Below are 27,324 nucleotides of genomic sequence, written 5' to 3'. Positions count from 1 at the left end.
ACGGAAGTAAGAAACAAGGAAAAAAAAGGTGTGAAGAATAGGTAGTAAAAAAAAACGATCTACTGCGAAGCATGAACAGGAGGATAACAGAAGAACGTGTATTCATTAGCGCGTCAAACGGTGCTTTACTCGACGTGCTACGAAAAGGCGGGCCGCGTTTGAAAGGTAAGAGATGGGCTTTCGGAACAAAATGAAGCAAGAAAGATTTGAAATAGCAGCCAAGGGAGCGGGAATGAATACCCGTACGTCGTTAGGTAGAAAAGCCTAATGTCCTTGGAAGAAAAACACGTGTACGGTTGTTAGCAGGTCAAGCGCTGAAGCTTGGCTTATATTGGGAAGAGGTGATCCAGTAGAACTTCCACTAAAAGGTCAGTGCAAGATCGACACTTCACGCCTTCTCGCATATTCGACAGGTTACGCTACCAGGCACAGACACTCACTAGCTGTAACTCCATTCACAACACATGTCCACTGTTCCAAGTATTCTTTTTTTTTTCCTAGAACGATAGCGGATTGGAAGAAACTGCCCGATAAAACTGTGACACAGTATTCACTATCGCAATATGGATCACACCTTCAGTAGGAAGCATTTCCTTGTGCGGCTGAGATGTTTCGTGTGTTTTTTTTTTCTTTCTTTTCACTCGTGCAAACCGGTTGTCTGTGTCGTAGCTGTGGCCGGGATTGGAGTAACGGCAGCCAGGGTAACGAGATAACTGTTTACTAGTACATGCTATGCAATCGCCGTAATGGCAGTGATGGCCGCGCCGATCTGTGTTTCTTCCCGCCCAAACCGTCCGCTTCACTTCGTTGCCGCTCGGGGCGCTGCTATCGGTGGCGCCCACGACACCCCCCTTTCTTAAAGGACTGAGTCCTACAAGTCCAGGCGGTCCGGTTTCCTGCAAACACGCCCACTTCTTGTGGAGCTCACGCCTCGCAGAGGTTGCAGGTGCCTTGCCGTGCGTCTTGCAGGCCCTCTGTCAGTTTGCACAATGTAGGCCCTTGGTTGCGGCGCTGACTGTTACCACGCCATGGGATGCAGCTCCAGTGAAGATGCGTACAGCTGTGCCCGGTGATAAGCGTCCTCGGCTCTGTGCCTTGTGCCGGGTGTCGTATGTTGCTTTTACTTGCACTCTATAGGCTTCGTTCTTTTTCCTGAACTCGCTGTCATCCCACTTTGGGGCTAGCATTCTCGGAGTGGTTGGTATTGTGGTGTTTAGGCGACGGCCCATTAGTAGTTCTCCCGGTGAAAACCCTTCCACGCCAGGTGAGGCTCTGTAGGCAAGCAGGGCTTCATTTATGTTCGAGGTCTTCCTCAGAAGCTGCTTTGCTGTCTGCACGGCTCTCTCTGCCATACCGTTGCTCTGCGCATAGTAAGGGCTTGAGGTCGTGTGCGTGGCTCCCCAGCGCTGCACCAGTTCCTTAAATTCCGCAGAAGTGAACTGCGGGCCATTGTCTGTGCGTAGTGTCGTCGGAACACCAAATCGTGCAAATATTGGTTCCAGGACTTGGGCGATGTCTTTTGTAGTTGTTCTCTTCAGCTGCTCCAGCTCGATAAATCGGGAGTAGTAATCCACTACCACGACATACTCCTTCCCCTCCAGCGTGAAGAGATCGATGCCGACCGTTTCCCAAGGGTGGGCGGGCAATGGAGTTAGAAGCAGGGGCTCGGTTCCTGGCTTTCTGTGCTCCTGGCAGGTTGGACATCTGTCCACGAAGTCTTCGATATGCTTCCCTATGCTTGGCCACCATACACTTTCTCTTGCCCTTGCTCGACACCTTGTTGTGCCCAAGTGGCCTGCATGGAGTTTTTCGAGAACTTCGACCCTCATGTCTGGTGGGATGATTATTCTGTCACCTTTGAAGAGCAGTCCATCAACGAGAGAAATTTCACTCGCCACCTCGACATAGCGTTTCAGGTCAGGGGACAGCCCATGTACCGTTGGCCAAGACGTCGTGCAGAAAGTGGCTATCTTGGAGAGTGTTTTGTCTGTCTGGATGCTGGTTCTGATTCTGTTGAGCAGGTGATTTGAAGCAGGGAGCTGTTCAAGCACCAACTCTTCGAACTCGTGCACCGCAGCCTCGCGCTTTCTCTCATCTTCGTTGGCTGGCTCTTTTAACGGCTTCCGTGAGAGAAGATCCGCTGTGTAGAGTTTGTTGCCAGGAGTGTGGGACATGGTGTAGTCGTACTCCAAAAGACGCATCCTAAAACGTTGGAGGCGAGGACTTAGCTCATCGAGACGTTTGGTCGTCAGTAGCGGCACTAGGGGCTTGTGGTCTGTCTCCACATGAAAGGTTGATCCTAACAGGTACTTGCGGAAATGTTCGCAAGCCCATGTGATCGCCAGAGCCTCTTTTTCGATTTGGGCATATCGTTGCTCAGTCTCTGTGAGGGAGCGTGATGCATATGCCACCGGTAAGAGTCTTTGTTGCGACTGCTGTAGTAGTACCGCCCCAAGACCATATGAGGAAGCGTCTACAGACACTGTATGAGGCTGCTGAGCATCGTAGTGAGTGAGAATCGGTGTCCTGCTTAAAGCTTGCTTGAGTTTGTCAAAACTCTGCTGTTGAACTGGACCCCAGTGCCATTCAGCGTCTTGGTGTAGCAAATCTCTGAGAGGCTTCGTAAAGTCCGCTAGGTCTGGGAGGAATTTCGCCAGATGGTTTGCAGAGCCCAGCAAAGACCTGACTTCTGACTCATCACGTGGTGGGTCGAGCTGGGTTATGGCCCTGACCTTTCCTGGGTCGGCGCTGATTCCTGTTGCAGATACGACGTGTCCTAAGAAAATTACTTGCGTTTGGCGAAAAGAGCACTTGTCGGTGTTGAGAGTAACACCTGCATCTTCCAGTTTCTTCAGCACCAGCCGTAGGTTGGTGTCATGTTCCTCAGTTGTCTTTCCTGAGATTATGATGTCGTCTTGCAGACAGCTCACACCGTCTAGTCCTTCGAGTATGCGGAGCATCTCTCGTTGGCAGAACTCCGGTGCCGTGGAGATCCCAAAAGGAAGCCTCAGGAACTGGAACCTCCCAACTGGTGTGATGAAGGTGGTGTATTCACGAGAGTCCTTGGCCAGGGGAACCTGCCAGTATCCTGCTCGTGTGTCTAGGCGGCTGAAAACGGTTGCACCAGCAAGTTTTGCGAGACACTCATCCACTGTAGGCATAAGCACGCGTTCACGTAATATTTGTTGATTCAGCTGGCCATAGTCAACGCAGATGCGCAGCTCATCGTTCTTCTTACGTGCAACGACCATTGGGAAACACCATTCGGTCGCATGCTCAATCTTCTGGACGACTCTCATGTCTTCCATCCTTTTCAGCTCTTTCTTCACGAGTGGAAGCAGTGGAAGTGGCACGCGCCTCGGGTAGGTGACTGCGTATGGCTTGGCATCATTTCTGACTTTGATGCGGTACTCTGTCTTCATGAATCCCAGCCCGGAAGTTAGCTTAGGGTAAGATGCCAAAAAGTCCGGAACATCCGTTGCTTGTGCGCGAGTTTCAGCTAACTCGAGAGGGCGTTGAAGAATCCCGAGTGCTTCTATAGCTGGTCGACTAAGCAACGCTTCTTTGAGTCCTTTGATGATGAAGACTGTTTCTTGGATTTCGGTGTTGCGCCAGGCGACTGTCGCATCCACGTATCCAACAGTGGCTATCGTCGTCTGACCTGGGCCTATCAACAGCTGTTGCGTTGGCTTGATGGGCCCCATGACGTTGCTGTCGTACTGGTCGTGTGCGATCGCAGTCACATCCGCGCCGGTGTCGACCTTGAAGGTGAAAGGCGACTTGTTCAGAGTGGCAGTAATCCGCCACGGCGTATTTGCTTCCACAGTCACTTCGCCTAAATATAGCTCTTCTAGTCCTTTAGGCCGTTCTCGGGAGCTCGGGAAATCGTCCTTCGGCTTTGAGAGGCACACACACGCATAGTGGCCCTTTTTCCCGCAATGGTTGCAAGTCTTGTTCGCTGCGGGGCACTGTACCTTAGTGTGGTCGCGCACATTTCCACACCACTTGCAGCGTTCGTCTCCCTTCTTGCCCATGCGTTGCGGGCGTGACCTGGAGGGCGCCTTCGTTTCATTCCGACGATTTTTTGAGTTTGCCTGGCCGTGTAGTTCGCCGACGTCGAGAGTGGACTGTCCGATGGAGCGTATTTCTTTGTGTTGCTGCTTCACGCTCTCTGAATTGCGGGCAGCTGTGAGCGCCTTCTCGAGCGTGAGTTCGGAGTCAAGTTGCAGCCTCTCACTGAGTTTCACATCTCGTAGGCCCACTACGAGCCTGTCCCGTATCAATTCGTCTTTGAGAGTTCGGTAATCGCATCTTTCAGCCATCTTGAATAGCTCGGTCGCGAACGTGTCGACATTTTCGTGCGGCTCTTGTTTCCGAGAGTTGAACCGCGCTCTCTCATAGATGACGTTCTTTCGGGGCAGGAAATGCTTTTCGAAAGCACTCACCACAGCAGCGTATGATGACGTCTGTTCGTCTGTTAATTTCAAGGCGGTGAGCACGTCTTCCGCTTCTTCCCCCATGGCGTAGAGTAACGTGTTGATTTGTGTCGTCTCGTCCTGGCCCGTCAGACCGGAGATGAGACGGTAGCGTTCCCACCTGCGATGCCATCGTGTCCAATCCTCGGGCTTGCGGAAATCGAGCTTCGTCGGCAGCTCCACGGCGAGCGGGTTGAACGCCATTCTCGGAGTGCCGCTCTCGCGCTCTCCGTCGTGACCGTCTCGCATGACACCGGATCGGTGTGCGTCCGTATTATGTTCGGCTCGCTGTCCTCGGCGGCGTCACGCTGCGTTGGTCATCCCGCCGCTGGCACCATGTCGTAGCTGTGGCCGGGATTGGAGTAACGGCAGCCAGGGTAACGAGATAACTGTTTATTAGTACATGCTATGCAATCGCCGTAATGGCAGTGATGGCCGCGCCGATCTGTGTTTCTTCCCGCCCAAACCGTCCGCTTCACTTCGTTGCCGCTCGGGGCGCTGCTATCGGTGGCGCCCACGACAGTCTGTTTGATTTGAAAATTGTTGGAATAACGTCACCTGCCTTTTTGCGTGGTTCCTCAAATTACATGTCCTAAGAAACTCACTGATCGTTTTCCCTTCCTTATTTTAGGGGCGAAGCTCCTTATAGCGGCACCCGTTCGTCCCTCGTAGCGTAATATGTAACCAGTCTTACGCTTTGACCTGCAAGGTGGTGCCGGTGGGAGATTTTTCCTGTGCGTTGTTGAACAATAAAAAATTCGCAGCGTTAGCTAAAAGCCGACTTCTTCTGTCTCTCATTCCCATTAGCAGCCATTCTTTACCTCCAAGGTAGTGCCTGGTGAGATTTCTCCTGTGCGTGATTAAACAATAAAAATTTTGTTCAAAACACCGTTGATTGATGAAATAAACCAACGAAAGACGCCAGATGTTTTCTAAAAGCAAAACGAAAGAACGCCGGATGTTTCTAAAGCAAAACGAAAAGACGCCAGCTGCTTAACGAAAGACGCCAGATGTTTTCTAAGCAATGGTTTTCTAAACAATGAAAATTCACAGCGTGCATGTAAAATTAAAGTGCGCTGCAAGTCGTCATAACTCATCGAACCTTTAGTATAAACGCGCCCGATCTCACGTCGGTGATGATGTACTGGGCAGAATTCACGGAAGATTCACGGTTTACCGATGAACCTCCGCAGCTTCGCCCACTCATCATCATTCACTCCGTGGATATGCTGTGATTTTTTTCTGTTCTGTGCACCTACATATGTATCACGCTGCCAAGATCTTGTGTAAGATCGCAGTATCTATAAATAAAAACATTGAACCTGCATATAACGAATTATTGTGTATACCGAACAGTTGCAATATCCCCTTGAATATATTTTCGATAGATAAAATATTTTATATATTGAATTACCTATAGATAGAAATCGTTTGTGATCTCCTTCTGATTCGATATATCAGGGTTCGATTTCGTTGGTATTGAAGAGAAGCAAAAACAAGAACACCAGATATATCGTAACATTAAAATGAGTATATTTTAAAACAATTGTCTACCCCTGAAAACAATTGTACGGACAGAAGTTTATGAGAGCTTAGAAATTACATTAGATAAAATATGTAAAAAAGAACGTTGTGACGCTGAACCACTTGCGTACGTGGCAATTTCAACTCTTGCCAAGCATGGTTAAATGAAAAACTGTAACATCTTTCTATTATCTTTTTGTTGACTTTAGTATGCTTTTTTCGATGCAGTTGAATGCCTCGCATAAACTTCGCAAAAGAATGAATGATGAAATAGTATGCTTTTTTCGATGCAGTTGAATGCCTCGCATAAACTTCGCAAAAGGATGAATGATGAAATAGTATGCTTTTTTCGATGCAGTTGAATGCCTCGCATAAACTTCGCAAAAGAATGAATGATGAAATACTAATGAACCATCTTTTAGTGCACTTCATATCATTGTGCGATAAAACGTGTATTTTATGTGATTTCACATCATGTGAGATTATTAATATTATTTATTATTAGAGACCTAAGTTATGTATTAGACTTGAACTCCAAGGAGAGCTAACACTTAATTTTCCGTTCCTTGATCCCCTTACGAACACTAATTCGCTAATTAAACAAAGAGCTTAGTACGCATCTGCACTTCTAATTTAAATAGAGTAGCAAATGCTAAATTGGCTCTCGTTAACAACGCCAGATATATATTAAACGCCTTGAGTGGGAGAATATCGCTGTTTGTTAGCGAATGGATTAATTTCGTTGATAATTAGACGGCTACGTTTAAAAGACGAAGAATAGACGGCGCAGTTAATACATCGGCGTTGGAATTTTAATTTGAGACTCTGAGAACCCCAATATATTCGCATGAAGCAAACATTTTAACGTAATACCGAGCAAGAAATGAAAGAACTTGACCTTTTAATACTATGGGACATAATCGTTTTGGAAAGTCTTCACAAAACGCGATGCCCTTAGCAACAGTTCATCTAGTTGTCATTCAAGATATAATCGAACGTTTCATCTTAAATATGTTCAAAATTCTTGTGCTGACCCTCAGGCTAGTGACTGCCTAATAAATGTGGCTCTTTCTCACATAAAGCCACATTTAACCAGTGCTGTACTTTTATAAAAGTTGTATGCTTATGCCTCAGGATCGCTCCGACGCATAAGCCTTCAAATTAATAAATTAGGACGAAACAGTATTGAGGATCGAGTTCAAGTACAGTACAAGAAGGCGCCCGTTAACATCTGCAGAAACATCATGTTCCGTGAGCTAGCAGTCCCTTAATTTTCAGACATGCAAGCTTCTGGGACAAATTAAGATTTGCCACAACTACCATATTCCGTGAACTAGCAGCCCAAAATTTTCATACATGCAACCTTTTGTGACATATTTAGATTTGTGACAATCATCGTGTTCCGTGAGCTAGCAGTCCCTTCATTTTCAGACATGCAATCTTCTGGGACAAACGAAAGTTGGTTACATCATCATGCTCCGGTCGGCTAGCTGTTCTTTAATTTTCAGACATGCAATCTTGTGTCGCTTCATAAGAACACAAGGCAAATTACGGGTAATAATTTTACAGCCGCCAGATTACCCGCGACTGCAGATATAAATCCGCGCCGTTCTCCGCTCGTGATTCGCGGCAGTTTGTCAGGGCTCATAAAATCCCTCCCTGGCGTACATCGTTTTAATTTATCAAAGAGCAAACGCGGTCACGAGGGGTCGAAGCCTTCTTTTCTTTATAATATGACGTCACTTGACGACCCACGTCCGCACCCGAACCACACCCTTCGTGGCGGAGGTGGTGGTGAGAAGGGCGTACAGAAAGAAGACAAAGTCAAAGCCAGGATGAGACAGAAAGAAAAAAAAGAGGGCAAGCAAAGACGCATCAGAGGCTGATGAAGCGAGTCGAAGGAATTATGAGAAAAGCAAAAAAAGAAGACGGTTTGGGGAGAGGTAACGAAGACGAGACAAGCCAGCGCGAAGCGAGAATGAGAAAGGGTATGAAAAGAAGACAAAGTCGAAGTTAAGACGAGACAAGAAAGACACAAAAAGGCGAGCAAAGACTCGCATCGGAGGCTGATTAAGTGGGTCAAAGGCGTGATTAGGAAGAAATAAGAGGAAACGAAAGGGAGTAAAGAAAACTAGATGAGCCGACACGAAGCGAATATGACAGGGGAAAAAATAGGGAACATAAGCTATACAAAAGAGAAGTCAGCCAAAGCCGAAGTGAAAGCACTAAAGGGCTCAGGCGATGCAAAAGAAAGAGAGATACTAACAGATGACGCAAGTCGAAGTGCCGCTAGAGAAAACAGGAGCCAGAAGTAGCCATAGCCAAAGCCGAAGAGAAAATACTAAAGGGAAAACAGGCGATGCAAAAAAGAGAGAGAGCGCGGGTAACAGACGACGTAAAGCCGAAGCGTTAAGCAGCAAAACGGAAGAAGACGAAGACAAAGCCATAAAAATAAGCGGATGAAAATAGCAGACGGAGGAATCCGGGTGGGTTCGCGAGGCGCTCTAGCTGCGTTAGCAGACGACGTCCGGCCTCGGTAGCAGACGAAACATCTGCAGGTCGTTTCAGCAACCGCGCAGCACACGCAGTTGCCGCAATGACACGGGCAGGTGGGTAAAGGTTTCGGTTTCAATTCTTGATATGATGTGTCTCTTTGTTTGTGTGGTGTGTGTGTGGCCTTTTGTGCTTCGAGTGATTGATGGCGAACTTTATTGAGCACCTGCTTCCGAAAGCCTAACCCCGCGTCTGGTTTTGCGCAATGCGAAGCTACAGACGTATCAACGACAGATGGAGGGCTGTTATTGCGGCTTTTATTACGTTCCTTATTTTTTTAAAACAGCGGACGTTCGATGTTAATCTTTTTCGTCGATCGGTTTCTGCTAGCGCTGCTTTAAATGATGAGATGAGACCTTTAATTAAGCAATTACAGCGTTCAGCTTGACAAGTATAATATTCTATTCTCATTCGGACATGTTAATTATGGAGTCTGATAATCTACTCCGCCCCGACACGGAACACTGAGACAATGCATTCCGCTGATCTTAAGCGCAATATCTGTGATGGTAACGTGGGTATGACTTTACGTCTATGATAGCACGACAGTCAAGTGATAGTGTGCCTTGGTTTAACGAAGCAAGGCAGTGGCTCCTTCGTGTAGATACAGTGACACTGCTTAGCAGTGTAATAGACGTCCGCCTGATTTATCAGCCAGCGTTCGAACTACGGCAATATGACGTTTTCAACATGACAGCTTGCCAAATCTATACCGCAGCTGCTCTGGGTAATATTGAGACGTAATCGAGGCGTCCGTGCGTGTGAGAGCTTGAGTCATCATAATCAACAGGCTCATGATCTCTTGCGAGATTCCGTGAATCTGAAATGTTGATTTGTGAGACATGAAATTTCCGTAGGTCAGTTATGGAACGCAAATATAACCAGACGAAACATATTCCCACAAGCAGAAGGCGTTTAGAAAAAAAGTATGAACACAGTTTTGTTTTCTAAGGACAGACGGCAGGTTCTTGTCGAGGGCAAAACATCTATGATTGCAAATCTGTTGCAGCATTCGTATGATCACTTCCGAAAAAATACTGAAGCTATTTGTTAATGAGTGGAGTGTCCATAATTAAAAATGCACCGCAACAAATCAGCTTTCAGTTCAACATAAATCACATTCCTATAACTTCGAGCAAACTTTTCCGTCTGTTTAATACTAGAAGTTATGCTAAATTCCGGAACTTATGCTTCGTACAAAGGGGAAGTGGGCGTCAAAGTTGAAGTGCCTAGAAATAAACAAAAATATATGTCGATGTATTCATGGCGATGTACATTGGGCTTTGTATACATCGCATTTATCAAACTCTGGGGACTCTTCTGGTTCCCTCCAGAACAAAGTTCTGTTTCAAGCCCAAAATATCTTCATACCAAGCAGTTCATGCGAAGGACAAGATTTATGATTGAAACTATGTCGAAGTATTCATTGCAACATACGTTTAGCTTTGTGTACTTCGCACTTCGCAAACGCTCGGCAGACATCCCATCTACCTGATAACAGAACTCCGGTTTCAAGCCAGAAGTTTTCCACATACCGGGAATTTTGCCGAATAACAGGGGGATCAGAACCGAAAACACGCCGAGGTATTCACTGTAAGATACTTTCAACAGAATGCTCGCCCGCTCCACATCAGAAGTTATATGTCGTACCAGAAATCTATTTATCATCGATATGTTCGTAGCGAGATGAATATGTCCACAACTGTAATTATGTCAGATGCCCTACTTGCCTTTATGAGCACTTCGCGTTAGTCCAAGTTCGCCAGGCTTCTCGTCCACTTGGCATCTGAAGTTCTGTTTCGTACTAGCAATCTGCTTGATACCGAGAAGTTCACGAGAAAAACTTAAGTATATCGAAGTATTCATCTCGATAAAGCTTTCTACTTCGGCCACTTTGTATTTGTCTAACACTCAAGCAGACGTTTCGTCCATCACTTCATACCAGAATTCTGATGCGTACCAAAAAGTTCATTTTCATACCAGAATTCTGATGCGTACCAATAAGTTCTAGCAAAGAACAAAGTACCTAGAACTGAAACTATGCCCAAGTATTCACCGCTACATATTCTCACCTATCTCTTACAGACACGATGCAAGACATTCTATTGCATCTCAACGTACATCCTACTGAAGGCAATAGAATGTCAATAGAAAACACCACCTCATCCCTATAACGATTGCTACTAAGTATAGACTTAAACTTTTCCTCGGTCAGGGTTCACCGTCTGTCTGTTCGAAAGCTGACGCAGCACACCACAACCAAGATGGTTTCTTTTCACATATCAGATTTCAAAGAATTGCGTTATTGTTTCTTTTTACAAGAAACAAAATGATGTTGGGATTAGAGCCGTAGTGGCTGACAGAAGACCAAGCACCCTTGCACACAGTTCGCACAGCACTCATATTTGTAGAATAATATATCAATAAACATTAATTAGAAAACAGCTTTCATGGTTAGGATAGATTAGGTATCCAGTATAACATGAAAAAAAAAGAAACAAAAGAAAAAATACAGATGTACGTGTGATACATCTTTCAATCAATATGTGATTATAAAGAAAGAAGCCTGTATCCAAGACATTAACATAACCATAACTCTGGACAAAATAAAAGTCGTGTTGAACAATGTAAAACAAGTGAAACGCAGAATTATTATGGCCATTACAATACACGCAATAAAAATTTCAAACGAACCAGCTGCGGCCGATCAAAGAGCGCCATTCCTTTTTTTTATTTAATCTCACTGAAATGGCTCGTGGCTTTAGCGAAGAAAAACACGGTATCCGATTTCTAGGGTTCTAGACTTTGACCGTGCCGACTTAGCGGCTGCTCGTTTATTGGGGAAAGCAATATCGCCAGCCGTTGTCGAGTCAAACTTCGAGCTAAAGAAGGAATAAAATGTAATAATAAATAGAAGAATAGAGGAACGCGTATAACAAGATCTGTGTGGGGAGGCGTGGGGGTTCACGTGATCGAGGGCGTTCGACAGTTAAAACTCTGGCTGTTTGGTTCACACAACCTCGAAGAACCTAAAGAAGTGCGCGAAAAGACAGCCTTAAGACAAAAAAAAATGCAAGGAAGAAGAGAAGATAAAGGGATCAGCCTTGGAGGAAAACGGGTCGATGGAACGAAAAGAGGATAAACTTTGTTTACGGTTTGACGCCGCTAGGGCGAGCACGGTAACAGGCTCTTGCACTCAGACGTACACAAATGCAGCGAAGGGATACATACATACATACATACATACATACATACATACATACATACATACATACATACATACATACATACATACATACATACATACACACACACACACACACACACACACACACACACACACACACACACACACACACACACACACACACACACACACACACATACATACATACATACATACATACATACATACATACATACATACATACAGTCGCGAGCAATATGGAAGGGAACACTAGATTTGTGAATACTCGTTCGGTGCTGATAATAATGGTATGACGCATTGATTTGCAAAGCTTAGCTCTCTGTTTGAGCATTTAGTTGTAAACACTGTTTAGTCACCATGTCCGTTTGAAGTCAATTTCAGTGCTCGCTTTCATATTGCACACATCTGTACATACATGCACATACGTCACGCATCGATGTTATACAAACTGATGCACTTACATTTGGACCTCCCTAGCACCTGGAATTGAGAGTACATCAATCGAGCGCAAAAAAAATAAAATACCGATAACGGTTGCTTCTCGTCACTTCCCTTGGGTTGTGTCATTGGATCTTCGTACTGAACTTTTAGTGGCAAAACACACTAGGTCGATCTCGGCGTGTCGGCATGCATCGTCGTTTCTTGTCGCGGCGTGCGTCGTCATCTGCTGTCGTGACGGTCCATTTGCTTGAGCGCAAGAGAGGGCGCCACCACCTCAGCGCTCGCCGTGTGGCGAGAGAGAGCGAACAGCGCGCGTTGACTGAATGAACGCTGAACTACCAGCTCGCAAGGAACGAGAACGCGCCCTCGCCTGCGAGAGACAACGGCGACGTAGGCAGCGTCTGCTAGCGAGTTTCTTGATTGAAAAAACCGACTGCTCGCGCTGCACAAGCGTTCACCGGCAACCCCGTATATATATACACTGGATCTTGACCTGCAATGTATTGCCGGTGGGAGATTTCTCTTGTCCGTAGTTCAACAATAAAGATTCGCAGAGTGCACGTTAACTAAAAGTGGACTTCCTAATCTTTCTTCCGTCTCTCATTGCCCACTAGCAGTGATTTTGCTGTGGGAGACACCGCCGCTCACTTCATGCTTCGCCCCACCACAGGTTTCACGTTAGAGGAGCTGAAACACTCTTCCCTACATGCTTCGCCCCTCGCCAATTTTTAGGTTTTAAAGCGCTATGCCATGAATCTGAAGTACTGCATCGTCTAGCAGAGTGAGGAGCATCGGGAAGAATCTGCGTCCCCACATGTTCACGGTTCTTCAATCCAAAATGTTCTACTTTCATCCGCACAACCCTGATAAAGAATGACTCAGTTAAAAGACGCACGCAGCTGCCTAAGTACAGTGGCGACACTTCTTCAATTTTTTCTGCATTGAATGTATCCAATCAGAATCCCTGCTTTAGCCGAGGAGGTAGCCGTACCTTGTGTGCAGGTTGTTAAGGAAGCCATAAGCGCAGTTTTTCGTGTAAAACTTTGACCACTTTGACTCCAAACAGGCGTCGGTATTCCTAGCTTCTACTCCTAGATACGATAGCTAGATCCAGCTCCCCGTAGTAGAGTATGAGCCATTCAATTCTAAGTCGGAATCCTCGAATAACTCATCGCGCAAAATCGTTCAGTGACTCTCGCCGTGAGCACATTGAAACAAAGACTCTCTTTCCCAGCTCCCTGTGTATTTCGTGAAGCTGAGCACCCCAAACTTCGAACGAACGAATGAATGAATGAATTAATTAATTAATTAATGCACGGCATACTGGCCGTATGACCGAGTGATGGACGGAGGCCTGATTTTGCGCACTCACTTATTCCTAATGTTCATTACCTCACACATATATTTATTTATTGATTAACTGATTGATAGGCCTTGAATGTCAACGCATGCACTTTGAAAGAGACGCCGTCTATGAGAGCCGGATAAATGACAAATGGATCGGCTAGTCTTCAGTATTGAACCTGTATGTGAAGTTAAGTACCCGTTGTCTTCACCTACATAGCACCTTAATTGACTGATCGATTGGCTGGTTGATTGACTGATGCTGAAGAGGCAACACAAGCATTGTGAGATACGTACTACGATGTTTCGCGGTTGCTTTCAGCCACGGAGGCGGCATTAGTAAACACCTAAACCCAGGTAATCAACTGGCGTCCCATTAAAAACCCATCGAAGTAGTGCTCACTACTGTCGGAAATCGAACCTGCTAGATCACTTTTATGTATCCTTGGGGTGTATTGCGGTACCGTGCCACGTACGGTACAGATCATAGAAAAACAGCTCGTCAACCCCTCCCGGTGCCTTAATTCGGGGTCAGTGAATGGAATGCCACATGGATTTCGGCATACCACAGGCAATCCCAACGTGGCAGCCGGACATACCACGACGAACGATGAGCGCAGATGCACCGCGTTTACCTATATATAACCTAAAGCACGTGTCCTGTCCGGAGAAGCGAATTCGGGTTCCATATTAAACAAGTTTCGTGCTCTGGGAATTATCAAAACTAACAAATAAAGCTTTCTACTACTACTACTACTACTACTACTACTACTACTACTACTACTACTACTACTACTACTACTACTACTACTACTACTACTACTACAACAACAACTACTACTACTACTACTACTACTACTACTACTACTACTACTACTACTACTACTACTACTACTACTACTACTACTACCACAACGCTACTACTACAGTCGTATCCGAGTATATCGAGCCTGAAGGGGATCACAAAAACGTTCTATATACAGATAATTCGATATATAAAATATTTTATATGTCGAAAATATTTTCAAGGGGATATTACAACTGCTCTGTATACACAGTAATTTATTATATGGGGGTACGATATATGCGGGTTCGATTGTACTATTACTACTGCTACTACTACTCGCTTTAACTAACAGTCAGCACATAGCAGCAAGTCCTGTAGGACAACTGCCTGTTGAAGACAGGTCGAAGAAACAGTGAATCCTGTTGATGCTAAGCACCATTTCGTCAACCACTGGTGTTATTGCAAATCTGTAAATATATTCTCTCTTATTCTCGCAGTGATATCGTATTAATGGCAAGATGTATTTCTATTGTGGACCATCGAACCTATTACTTAACTCTTCGGAACGTTTCTGGAACGCAAAGTTATTTTTTGCTTGACGTGAGTCGAGAAAATATCGTTATGTCTTGTGTGACATGAACTGCGGATGCAGATGCTTATCTCTTTATTCGAGATAAGCTCGAGATAAGAAGGCTGATATCCGTCGAAGACAAAATGACTAGAGTAATTTTACCTCGAAGATAGGATGAATAGGGACAAGACCGGTTCTTGTTTAGCATATTTGAAAATGTCATTTCTGCGTGTTTCTTGAAGACACTGGCGATTCTTGTTTGACGCGTCTAGGAAATGTAATTATTTCTGAAAAATACTGAGGCTAATTGCTATCGAAGATAAGTTGGTGAGAAAATTAGCTTCAGTTAAAATTACTTCGAAGACAAGATTATCTCGGTTTAGCAACAAAGGTCATTATAACTTTTGCTTATGCTGAATATGGTGAGGCTAACTTGTGCTCAATATAAGTGAAAAGTTTCCTTTTCTATATTTTTAAGATGGTACTAACTTGCGTTGGAGTAAACAGATCGCGGCATCGTAAAAGTATTCTCTCTTTTCGCGACAGCAGGAATCGTTCTCCGCGACGAATCGCGCTACACCCAACACGGTTTATTCATACCGTGTTTTCCGCTCTTTAACCCTGCAATGCCAACGCATCGCATATGCTACGTTGAGTTTGGTCGATCAAAATGCTGATTTTGACACGAGAAGCTTAACTCAATGTCTACAGACGCATCCCCGATGAAGTAGAGTCACATTTCCGCATCCAATAGATCAAGAAGCAATACTTAATTAAATATTGAATGAAATAATTAGGCATCCATTGAAATGACGTCATTTTTTAGAGTAATGTGCTCTGTATGGTCAGAACCAAAAAGCAATGTTTTTGACCCGACGTTCTCTGTAGCAGAGCTGCATTTGAGCATTGCAAGGTTAATTCCGTACCCTTTACACATTCCGCCCGTACGTAGGAACATATTACGTCATATGTTCGTACGTACGGGCGGACTGTGTAAAGGGTACGTAGCAGCGTCTGCTACCCTCAGTTAATTTTGATTGTATTGCTCATAGGCATGAGTTTTAACAGCAAATCTGTTTTTGCTATTGGTAACTTGTGCTCGTCGTCAAAAACCACACGGGTTTGTATGCGCCACAGGAATTGGGCAAGCCCCACTACCGAGTACAGCAGGTGCGAGCGTTCAACGAAAAAAACGGCTCGACGAAGCGGAGCACGTGAAACACGTGAGAGAGAGAGAAAGAGATAGAGAGAAAGAGAAAACTAGAGAGAAAGACATAGAAAGAATCAGACACGAAAAAGATAGACAGAATAGTGAGCAAGACAGAAAGAAAAATAAAGAAAGAGAGATAGAAGAAACAGAAGGATGGAAAGACAGAGAAATAGAAAGAGCAAAAGATTTAGAAAGAAACAGACATGAAAAAAGACAAAAAAAAAACTGAGCGAGACAGAAAAAGGAAAAGAGAGAAAAGCGCACAGAGAGAGAAAGAAAGGGAAGAAAGCGAAATAAAGATACAAATAGCGAGAAAGATAAAGAAATATATCGAGAAGCAAATAAATAGAGAGAAAGAAACAGAAATAAAGAAACAGAAAGGAACGGATACAAAAATTGAGACACAAGAAACAGAGAGAAAGAGAAAGAAAGAGAAGAAAGAAAAAAAAACACGGTTGATCCCTCCGTCATAGGATTCGGAATAACACGAAAGTAAAGCGTGCCCTTACAGAAGTAACTGAATGCTTAATGTACATTAATGTAAGAGAGTTTGCACAATGTATATTGATGTCTGGCAGCTAATGGCGCCGTTTAACGTGTATGCACCCACTTTGATGATTGGTGGTACATCTCCATCCCGACGACTAACGTCCATGTTAAATGAATAAACAAACCCTTGCGGTAGCTGTAGTAGTTAACGGTGAAAGCGTAATCAGAGAACGAGGTGTGATAGCCAGAAGAGCGTCGCATATTGGACGCAGAACTTGGTCGCCATCCCGCGGCATGTTGAAATGTGATTGAACACCACGGCCGGACTAGAGGGAAACGCAAAGCGCGTCGTGCCGCCCCGGTAGCCCGGCCGCAATTTCTCTCGGGGTGAGCGCGTGAGCATGGAACGCGATCAGCCAGGTGAGGCAGGCGCGCGTCGCAGAGCTATTTTTGGTTTGTGTTAGCGTGATGCTGAGCGAGGCACAACGCTTGGGCAAAGGTCGCCACCTCGCGGTGTGTTAAGGCATTGACAAAATTCAACTTCTATTGAAAACGCGCCGAATGGGACGCACGCGTAACGCGTTGCAGGTGCTAGTAGCGGAGGCCACAGCAATGACGAAATACTTTACCTTACCACTCCCAGAAGTCAACACCACCCAGCCAACCGGGAGAGTGGTAGATATAAAAGGCGCGTTCGTAAAGCCTCCAGAGTCTGTGACCGTGACGCAGTGGATAGCGTGCCCGGCATCTGTTGTTGCGGACCGAGCGGTCGTGGGTTCGATGCCCGTTGGCGGTACTTTTTTTCTTTGCATCTGATTGTGTATATTTTTCCGACGTCATTTCCGTGACGGAAATACGTCACTGAAGTCTTGGTGGACCCCGGCATAAAACACTTTCGTGTTAAAATAATAAAGAGAAACAAGGAAGGCCACCCAGCTGCGCTAATCCTTCAGGCTTGGCACCACTACTGCGAGGCTGCCATAAGTTTCTTCATATCTATTTTTCTTTATAACTGTTATCAGTGTTTCCTTTTCCTCCTTACTCAAATACATCGACAACAATATCAAATAATGGTAGCGAACCTCTCTGAGGTAAATTGTAAGAGCTGTAAGAGTTTGTGAAACACATAATGGAGTGAATTGTAAGCATTGCAGTACACGTGCATTGCTTTGTTTCGATGTTACGACAGCAGGCAACCAACTTTACCCGGCATTAGCCAACAGTATTCAAGAATAGGCAGTATTAGTCAGCAGTTAGACAAGATTATCCAGCGGTGCTAAATTCCTCCGTCTTGTCAAATTTCTCAATGGCGGCATTTTAAGCCAATCCGAGAGGCCGTAGCATCCCTTCGGGCCAATCAAACTTGACCAATGGCGGAATTCAACAACGTGGCGGAATTTGACTGTGTCCAGAAAAGCACACCAGTACTGCTATTGCTCGAGCAAATACTGCAGCTTTAACATATACGGTATAGTTTTTCCTACATTAACGAGTGGTTTAGTGTGAATTTTGTCCTAATTACAGTATTATCGGATAGTTTTCATATTTTCACATTATTATATATCTTATTTCATCAAACCTTTAGTCCGCGAAATGTATCTTTTACGCTGACGTAAATACCGTCCAGAAAATTGCTTCTGAAACCGTGGTTTGTTATCTATAAACTACTTCGAAATTAAATCCCGGACTTGTATTATGAGGAAAGAAGTGAGGACGCCTCGATCATGTTTAAACGTTCAGTACAACGTGCTCTCCTTGAACGTTTCTGACGAATCCTTTCTTTTTAATTTAAGCCAGGCGCTTTTGGTCGTAGCATAGAGTACCAACGATCCTTCATTCGAACGCGAAAAGACGTGGGGCTTATAGGCGATGATGTGCGGTAAACGAAGGGTGAAAGCGTGGGCTGGCAAATTGAAGCATCGCTTGGATTCCAGCCAGCCGGCATCGCAAAGTGTTATTGGCCTGCGGAGGACACAGCCAATCGGGAAAACGCTTGCACTGTTACGTGCCGACGAAGACTGTAACGGGTGTGTGAAAGGGTGTAAAAAGAGCGTAAAGTCCGTATTCGACTAGGAGACGTCTGGCTGGCCATCTTGCAGCTAACCATAATACTGCATAGTATCCAGGCACAGCTTAACGTCAAATGAAAAGTTGACTAACCCTACCATTTGCTTTTTCTCTGAACAAGAAGAGTCGATACACAAGAAACGGTATAACAAATTATTGACGTCTTATTTGGCGTGTAAATTGATTAGTACCAACAAGAAGGTGAATCAATTGGGAGGCCGTTTTTGTTAGGCATAGCCATATCAAGCCGAGCCAAGGAAAGCAGAGGGGAAGTTAAACTCTAGGAGTCTCTTACAGCGCCCCTCGTAGCCATGGCAGCGAATGTAGGACGTTCTTCACACCCGATGGCGTTACATAGTTTGTCACGTACTGCGTGACGAATTAGTATCTACATCACAGTATCGTAACTATGACGTAGACGTCGGTTTGCTGAATTGTACGTCAGAAAAGCTCGCACCGTTGCATCAGAAACGATATCACAGAATCTCAACGTTGTTTCTGGCGATGGAGTGAGAATTTAGGCGTTAAAAAAATTACAGCATATCCACGGGTGAATGATGAGCTTGGGCGCAGCTCCTGAAGCAATCATGGTCTCGGGATTCGCTTCTCGTTTCGCAGCGGCGTCCTTGGCGCGCACCGTCACGGGATCCGCCTGCTGCCGCCAAGCGAGCGCCCGCCGCTGCGCATCGTCCATGCTCCGCCAACGATCTGACACGTAGGGCGACGATCCAGGAGAATGAGAGAAGCGCTCGCTCCCCGCGCATCCCCGCGCAGCCCGCGCAGCAGCCAATCGGAGAGCAGCGGCACTTCCAGCGCCATCTAGTATCGATTCACACAAGAGCCATATTGCACACAATTCTATTGGACCAACGCCACCTAGGAAATGAGACGAGAAATGGTGATGACGACACAGATTCCGTACAGCGCCATCTAGAATATCGTCCCTGAACTGCAATTTGTATGTACTTCTATGAGACAGCGCCATCTATTGCATCATACGGGAGATCCGTTTACGCCGGACAACGGAGACGTGACAAGGTTAGACTAAGAGGAGCTACGCCCCTAATACACCTATAAAATTCTGCGTAGTAGACAGACAGACAGGCAGATAGATAGTGCCATGTCTAACAGTGGACACCGGAGACAACCGCGAATACCCGCTTCACGGCCAGCTGCAAAGACGTGCCGGCCGGCCTCCCGCAGCCCCCCCCCCCCCCCCCTCTCGCTTTGTGCTGACACCCGACGCCTGCGCCTTGCTCCTCGCCCCCTGCCTGGCTCGGGTTGACTCGGCTTCGAGCGCTCGCACGAACAAGACCGTTCGCGCTGCGCTGCGAAACAGTGCTTTCTATGCAAGCAAATAAACCCATTCTTCTTGTCACGTATGCCTGTATTCCGGTTATCGTAGACATAATAGATAGATAGATAGATAGATAGATAGATAGATAGATAGATAGATAGATAGATAGATAGATAGATAGATAGATAGATAGATAGATAGATAGATAGATAGATAGATAGATAGATAGATAGATAGATAGATAGATAGATAGATAGATAGATAGATAGAACTATGGTGGCGCTGCAAAAATAGCCAAAGAGAATGAAGGCATACGCTTTACTGGCTGTCTCGTATAGACTGCTTTTCTTTCTTCCTGAGAAGCTTCACTTCCTAATTAATCAGCTTCGCCAACCGAAATCATAAGAGCCTTACTTAATTCGATTTCACGGGCGCCGCTCCCGCTGCGCTTTCATTAAGCAGATTTGTGCCTCCACAAAACGTCTCGACCAGCTTAGCGGGAGATAACACGCTTCGCCACTGATCTGATTTCTGATCGAGGACGATTCGCACATACTATATAACTCTGGGAACACATATTAGCGTACATCAGCTCAGAGAGATTGCAATAATCCGGACAGTCCCGGAAACCAGCGAACAACCATAATCCGCGAGTTTATGGTGAACAAAAATATAAACTTGTTTCTATAGGTTTGTATTTCACATGGACTGGACTACCACATAGGTTACGCTCGACAGCAGCATCAGATAGGATCAATTAACGAATTACAATTTCGCCTTAGTGAGATAAAAGAATAAGGGAGAGCTCACGATAATCCAGCAAATTTTGTCCCGGCGCTTAGTTTGATTTTAAGTGACATTGTGAAACATCTGAGGGACGACAAGTGTAAATCGATTGATCGATTTATATATGTACATATATCTGGAAGTGTACATCTATCTATCTATCTATCTATCTATCTATCTATCTATCTATCTATCTATCTATCTATCTATCTATCTATCTATCTATCTATCTATCTATCTATCTATCTATCTGACAGACAGACAGACAGACAGACAGACAGACAGACAGATAGATAGACAGACAGACAGATAGATAGATAGATAGATAGATAGATAGATAGATAGATAGATAGATAGATAGATAGATAGATAGATAGATAGATAGATAGATAGATAGATAGATAGATAGATAGATAGATAGATAGATAGATAGATAGATAGATAGATAGACTGTGAAGCTAGTACGCCGAAGTCGCTGCACAAGACACGCCGCCTCAATAATTAAGCAGAAGTGATGCGCACAGGCACGAAAGGTAAGACAGGAAAGATAGGGGGGGGGGGGGGGGCATGACGGGCAGGCTCTCCATCCACACGCGGCTTGCCTAATAAAGGACCGCTTCGCCAACTCGAAAACCCCAGGGCGCCCACGTCTTCTTCGCTATGTACAGAGGTCTTCTTCATCAGACGAAAATGAAGTGGCTACAGCGCGTGGAGCTAAGAGGGAGACAACACACGCACACACTTCTTACTTTGCTAACCAACTCCACTCCCTAGAAACTCCCTCGTCGCCTTACTCCCGCACTAAAAGCAGTGACACACGCTAAGTGGGAGAGAAGGAAAACAGTACCTCTCTCTCCTGATGCCACGTGATGATGTGTCTTGGCGTGCCATCGTGCGTACGGTATATGTACACGTTCGGTCATCGATCCTGCCTTTCCTTCCTTCCTTCCTTTCTTCGCCCCGTCTTCTGTCGACCCTTATTATAACCCCTTTTCGGGAACGAACGTTATAAGTCTTGCCTCGCACCCTCTTACCCCTTTCTCCCCACACTCCTGCGCGGCCGCCACTTCCCATTTCATCCCTATGCTCCCAACTCCTCCTCCCGGAATCTCGGTTCCTTTTTATCATCCCCTTCTTCCTTTCTCGAGCGCATTCCCTCACGGCTCCCTTCTCTAACGCTGCCAGCTTTGTGCTCAGTGTTCCGCTACGTAGTTCGATGCAGTGAAGAGCTTTGTTGCACCGAGTGGAACGCGAAGCCTGCCAATCAGAAGCGACCTTTTGAAAACAATGTCTTCGCGCGCCTCTCCCGCCCACTCGCCGTAACGGGGCTCGATGCTCGATAATGGCCGGCAACCTCTGACCGGAATCGACTACCGCACTCACTCCCGTACAGTTGGCGCCAAAACTTTAAGAGATCACGACGTCTGAGAAAACCTTGAATTTCCAGTGATTCGTCACTGTACTCGGTCGAACTGCTCAGTACATGTTCTTAGGGCTTTTTAGAACAGGCTGGAAATCTTAATTCAAGGCTGCCTGCCGAAGCAGCAGCAATATTCAACTTTTTCTTGTCTCGTGGTCTGTAAACTTTTGACGCTGGCTGTTGTCGTAGCATTGGCTGATGCTAGCTACCATTGGCTAATACTGACTGACTGTTGACTGCCGTTGTCTATATTATGACTAATGTAGGATGACGGTTAGCTTTATTTGCTTAACATGGACTAACCTTGTCTATCGCGGTTATAACAACTGTTCGTTTATTCTCTATCCAATGACCACGTCGCCTTTAATAACCTTATATTTTTCTCCTTTTACAGCAGAACTGTTATGATCGAGGTTTGTTGTGCGTCGTTGATAGAAATTAGGATTAGAAGAACAGATATTTGGTCGATTTTGCAATGATCTATGATGGTACTTGGAAGCGCAAAACACACAAGACACAGCAAAAAGAACAAGACAGGACGAGCGCTCGTCTTGTCTACTTCTTTCTAATGAGTCTCGTGTGTATTACGCTTCCAAGTGCCATCGTTGATAGAAAATTATCATCATCATGAACCGGCACGCTCTCAATGACCACCCAAGCATTCTGTACATATGGTTAGCAAGATAAGCTCTGCGGTGATCCAGCCTTGTGCAAATTAGTGTAAGCTGCGCGCTAACTTTTTTCTTCTATAGTTTTGTTATATCTGCTCACATTGTGCTACAGGTAAATAAAGAAAAAACAAAAAATCGAACATGCGGAAACATGAACGAGCGATCAACCATCGTCGCAATAAATCACAATCTTGGCTTGTACCTCTCAATGGTTCGTGCAAATGTCACGTTTATAAACCGCCTATATTTATCTCCGTCACCGTGTGTGTCTTATTTTCTGCGCTGAAAATAAAAAAGTAATAGAGAGAAAAGTTTTTAGTACGTATCAATTAAATTTTTGCATGGCGGTAGGCCTAGCAAGCAATTCCAGATGGCTGCGATGAAGAATGAATGTACACAGCAGTGCGCGACCGATACAGCGCGTACGCAAAGCCCACCGAAGCACTCCATCAACCTAATCTGTTCCTTTGAGAGTGGTGAGCCTATACTAACGTTCGAAAGTTTTCCTCAGCTCATAGCATCGTCGACAGTGGCAGTGGAACTAGCTGTGAAAAGGAAGGGAAAGACATGAGGGGAATATAGGTAAGCAGGCAGATTAACTGGACTCCGTCCACCTTGATGCCCTCCATGTGGGCAGGGGAATGGGTTCTGCAAAAAATCGCATGACTAGGCAGTTTAGACGCATGGTGCGGCGTGTATCCACAGTCACGCATTGAATTGTCTGACGCCATCGTGTGTACTGCACAGAACCCATATGGGGCTGTTGAGCCGCAAGGCCAGGCCCTTCATACACATTGTGAAGCTTACTGGCAAAAGAATATCTGTGTCAAACCCTGCATAATAATCATGATTACATATTGGCAAATCAATAAGTAGAAGCGATATCCGTCATGCAGGAAACTTAGGCGGAATGATGGCAATATACTGGCAGCAAAACGACCCTGCATCGTCTAGAAAGACGTTGGCATGTACACTGTCGAAACTATGGCCCAATGTCGGCAATACCTAAGTGGCCCAATATTGGCAACACATCGGCAAATACAGTGGCAGGATGTCAGCCCGTTATCAGCATCAGCACTGGGCCAACATCGAAAAAAGTTGCGCCTGACCCAAATGCCGATGTCGGGCCAGTGTCGGTGCCGATGTTTGCCGACGATGGGCCGAGAATGGACTAACGCCGGTGTACTGCCTGGATGCTGTCTGTGCTGTCTCCTCAGCTGTTTTCTCTTTTTTCTTCTTACAATAGGAACTCGACTCTTCGCCTAGTAAGAGCCGCTAATCCTTCCGTGACCCTTACGTTAAGACACGGTATTATCACGAAGGCGCGGATCAACGGTGGACTTACGACAAGCGATTTAATCCTGTGCTCCCGTTCCATTATGCATAGAGCAGTGTCTACGTGCTTCGTCTCGTTTTAGGACTAAGAACAACAGTCTCAGTTCAACATAAGGCACCAATCCTTCCACAGGCCCTGTCTTGGTTAGCTGCGCGTAAGGATCGTACGCTGCGATTAGCGGCAGACTGCGATGAGTGCTTAATCCGGTCCTCATTTACGGTCCATTGACGGGAGATCACTAACTTTCGTCCCAAAGAAGGCATTTAGTGAGACAGTACAACTAAATGGATCCTTGACTCGTCAGCCATCTAGTCCCTACCCGTAGCGGCAGCGTAGCGGGGACTTTGAGCGTTTCTATCTATCTATCTATCTATCTATCTATCTATCTATCTATCTATCTATCTATCTATCTATCTATCTATCTATCTATCTATCTATCTATCTATCTATCTATCTATCTATCTATCTATCTATCTATCTATCTATCCCGTAAAATAGATAGATAGATAGATAGATAGATAGATAGATAGATAGATAGATAGATAGATAGATAGATAGATAGATAGATAGATAGATAGATAGATAGATAGATAGATAGATAGATAGATAGATAGATAGATAGATAGATAGATAGATAGATAGATAGATAGATAGATAGATAGATAGAAGTGGTATTCCATTTGTTATTCGAGCGTCTTGACTTTTCACGAAACCTAGGAATGCATGATCATCATAATTTATGCAGGATGGAGTGTAGCGAGAAAACGCCATTGAACATCTGTATAGCGGCCCGCTGCGTGTTGAGACACGCTCTGCAGGACTTCAGTAAACTTTTTCATACTTTACTATACGAAGGGGCATGTTGTAACATATTGAAATACCGAACATTGATAAAAAGACGTCAAGAAAAGGACGAGAAATATGCTTTTTTTTTTTAAGTGAAGAGGTTCCTGAGTTGGTTTAAATTTCCAAAGGTAAAATAAAGGAACTTCAGAGATACGAATTCAGCAATCCGACTTTTTTTCTCGCATCATCCTTTTTTGTTGAAGTCTATAGCGACTGCGTGAAATTACCGCTTGGCATTCTTCGTTCGTGAACTTAAACGACATTTACAAATAAGAAACACGAGCAGCGAAGAAGAACGCGCGCCAGAACGTCACACGGACACCAAACGTGGAATTTCAAGTTCATTCAACTTCGTAAAGTTCAATCAAGTGTCATTACGTTTTTATTGCAGAATATATATAATACCGAATAAAGTCCCAAAGTAAACAAAAAAAAACGTTGTCGACGATCTTTTGTCAGGCATTCTACAGAAATTTCGAGCGACATCGACAGCAACTACGGTTTTAAAAACACGTCGCAGCGGAAGAAAGCGAACTAACGTATCATAAGCGTTCAGTTTTTCTTCTGCTGCCTTTCAATGGATGACCAGTCTGCAATTAAGTTGCGCACAGTGAAGCGAAATAAAAAAGAAAAAAAAATGCGCCGGTTGGATAGAGAGATGTGAAATCGAAATGGCTAGGTAGGGGATTAAGGGAACGAGTGGGAAAGAAGGATTGATATACTAGGGGAAAGAGAGTTATAATGGGCGAAGCGAGAATCTCGGTCAAGTAAGAACGGGGAAAAGCGAAGGAAACAGATGCTGCTAGTGGTGAGATTATAGGGAACGGTGTATATACCTACATAATGTACAGCGCTTTCTCGATGCACTCTCCTCATTTTCCTTCCTTTTTGTCCCGTCTTTCCTCCTCCGTTCCACATATTTCTTCCCTGCAACGCTATATGTATATAGGGAGAGATGAGAGAGGGAGAAGAACGGGAGAGGGTTTGTGAAAGGAGCAGCAATTCCCGTAAGGAGCCAAGTGGGAAATTAAGTGTCGGGAGGCAGCAGCGGACCGAATGGGGATAACTTACAACTCCGCCAGCGATTGGAGGGTGGTGGAGGACAACGTTCAGGGGGACATACGGGAAGCGAGCGGTGGCAAATAATACGAGCGCAGAATCGGCTTCATAAACGCGAGAACACGCAGGAAGCACGCACAGACCGTCGAGCGAAAGGAACATCGACAGATATTCGCTGTCGTATCCCGTGTAATCTTGTGGGAAAGAAAAAAAAGAGAAATGTGGTAGGGATTCTTCGTGGCAGATTGGGGAGATACGTTAAATGTGCAGGAAAATGAGGGAGATACAAAAGGAAAGACTTCTCTGCGTGTGTGTGTTTGCATCTGTGGGAGGAAACTCAATATCCCTACAGGAAGTTACAAAAAGGGTAGAAGGCGATGGAGATGTAGCACGATGGGGAAAGAAAGAGGAAGTGGCGAGTAATGGGGATGACATGAATTGGCTGCCGGTGATGGTTGCCAACCATGTGTGACACGGGTAAGCCACATACAGTTTGCTCGTTTTTTATTCTTAGCGACGCAATAAGCTCTGTCGTATTCCCGTGGTAGGGAATTTGAAGTGTCGCTTGACTCGGTTCCCTAAATGAACCTAACCTAAGCGAGAAGACACGAAAATGTGTGAGAAAAAGGGAGAAAACACGAGCGTTCGAGACAGTGTGTGTTTGTGAGTGTATGCCTTCAGAAGGAAACGCGACAACTAAACCAAACGCTGTGGAAAGGGGGAAAAGAGGAACGTAGGGAAGAGAGCAGTAAGAAAAAGGGAAAGGAGCAACAAGTTTGAGGATGTCACGAATTGGGAAAGCAGGCGCGCTGCTGCAACGTTCACTATGTTCGACACGAACGAGCCGTTTAGTTACTTTGTATTGCTGTTCTGCAGCAAGCCGTTTGAAACTCCCATGGGGGCAACTTTGAAGTGCACTTCTTGACTTTTATTGCTTTACTAAATCGTGGTAACCTAACCAAAGCTGACTCGAACGCGTCCTGAACCAGCCGCTATAACCTAAACACAGAGACTGCTCACCACTACACTTTACAAGCAAGTCTTTGATTTCTATGGTAAACGTTTACTGCATCGGTAAAGTGACTGATCACTTGATTAATTGATGAGGCTTAGGAATACTGAGCGACGACGTTCAGATATGGAAAGCAAGTCGAAACATCAGCTGTGATATCACCATGTGACGGTTCCTTGTGGTGCATACGAAGTACAATGCACAGGCGTTTGCGCATCTAGATTTCAC

General features: G+C 45.2%; 2 protein-coding genes across 2 annotated transcripts in view; one reads left to right on the top strand and one right to left on the bottom strand.

Annotated features, from left to right (window-relative positions):
* Positions 1-977: 977 nt before the first annotated feature.
* Positions 978-4,724, bottom strand: LOC119399107 (uncharacterized protein K02A2.6-like). Its single transcript, XM_037665922.1, has one exon. The coding sequence runs from the start codon at positions 4,722-4,724 to the stop codon at positions 978-980; it is 3,747 nt and encodes a 1,248-aa protein (XP_037521850.1).
* A 3,806-nt stretch (positions 4,725-8,530) lies between these two features.
* Positions 8,531-27,324, top strand: part of LOC119400161 (uncharacterized) — a 47,077-nt gene continuing 28,283 nt past the window's right edge. Inside the window, exon 1 of the mRNA XM_037667146.2 lies at positions 8,531-8,608. Coding sequence (XP_037523074.1) covers positions 8,596-8,608 — 13 coding nt within the window. The 5' untranslated portion in view covers positions 8,531-8,595. The remainder of the gene's footprint in view (positions 8,609-27,324) is intronic.

Source organism: Rhipicephalus sanguineus, chromosome 7 (genome assembly GCF_013339695.2).
Source record: "Rhipicephalus sanguineus isolate Rsan-2018 chromosome 7, BIME_Rsan_1.4, whole genome shotgun sequence".
In the NCBI taxonomy this organism is placed as follows: domain Eukaryota; kingdom Metazoa; phylum Arthropoda; class Arachnida; order Ixodida; family Ixodidae; genus Rhipicephalus; species Rhipicephalus sanguineus.
Note: the sequence above shows the minus strand (reverse complement) of the source record. Positions and strands in the feature narration are given on the sequence as shown.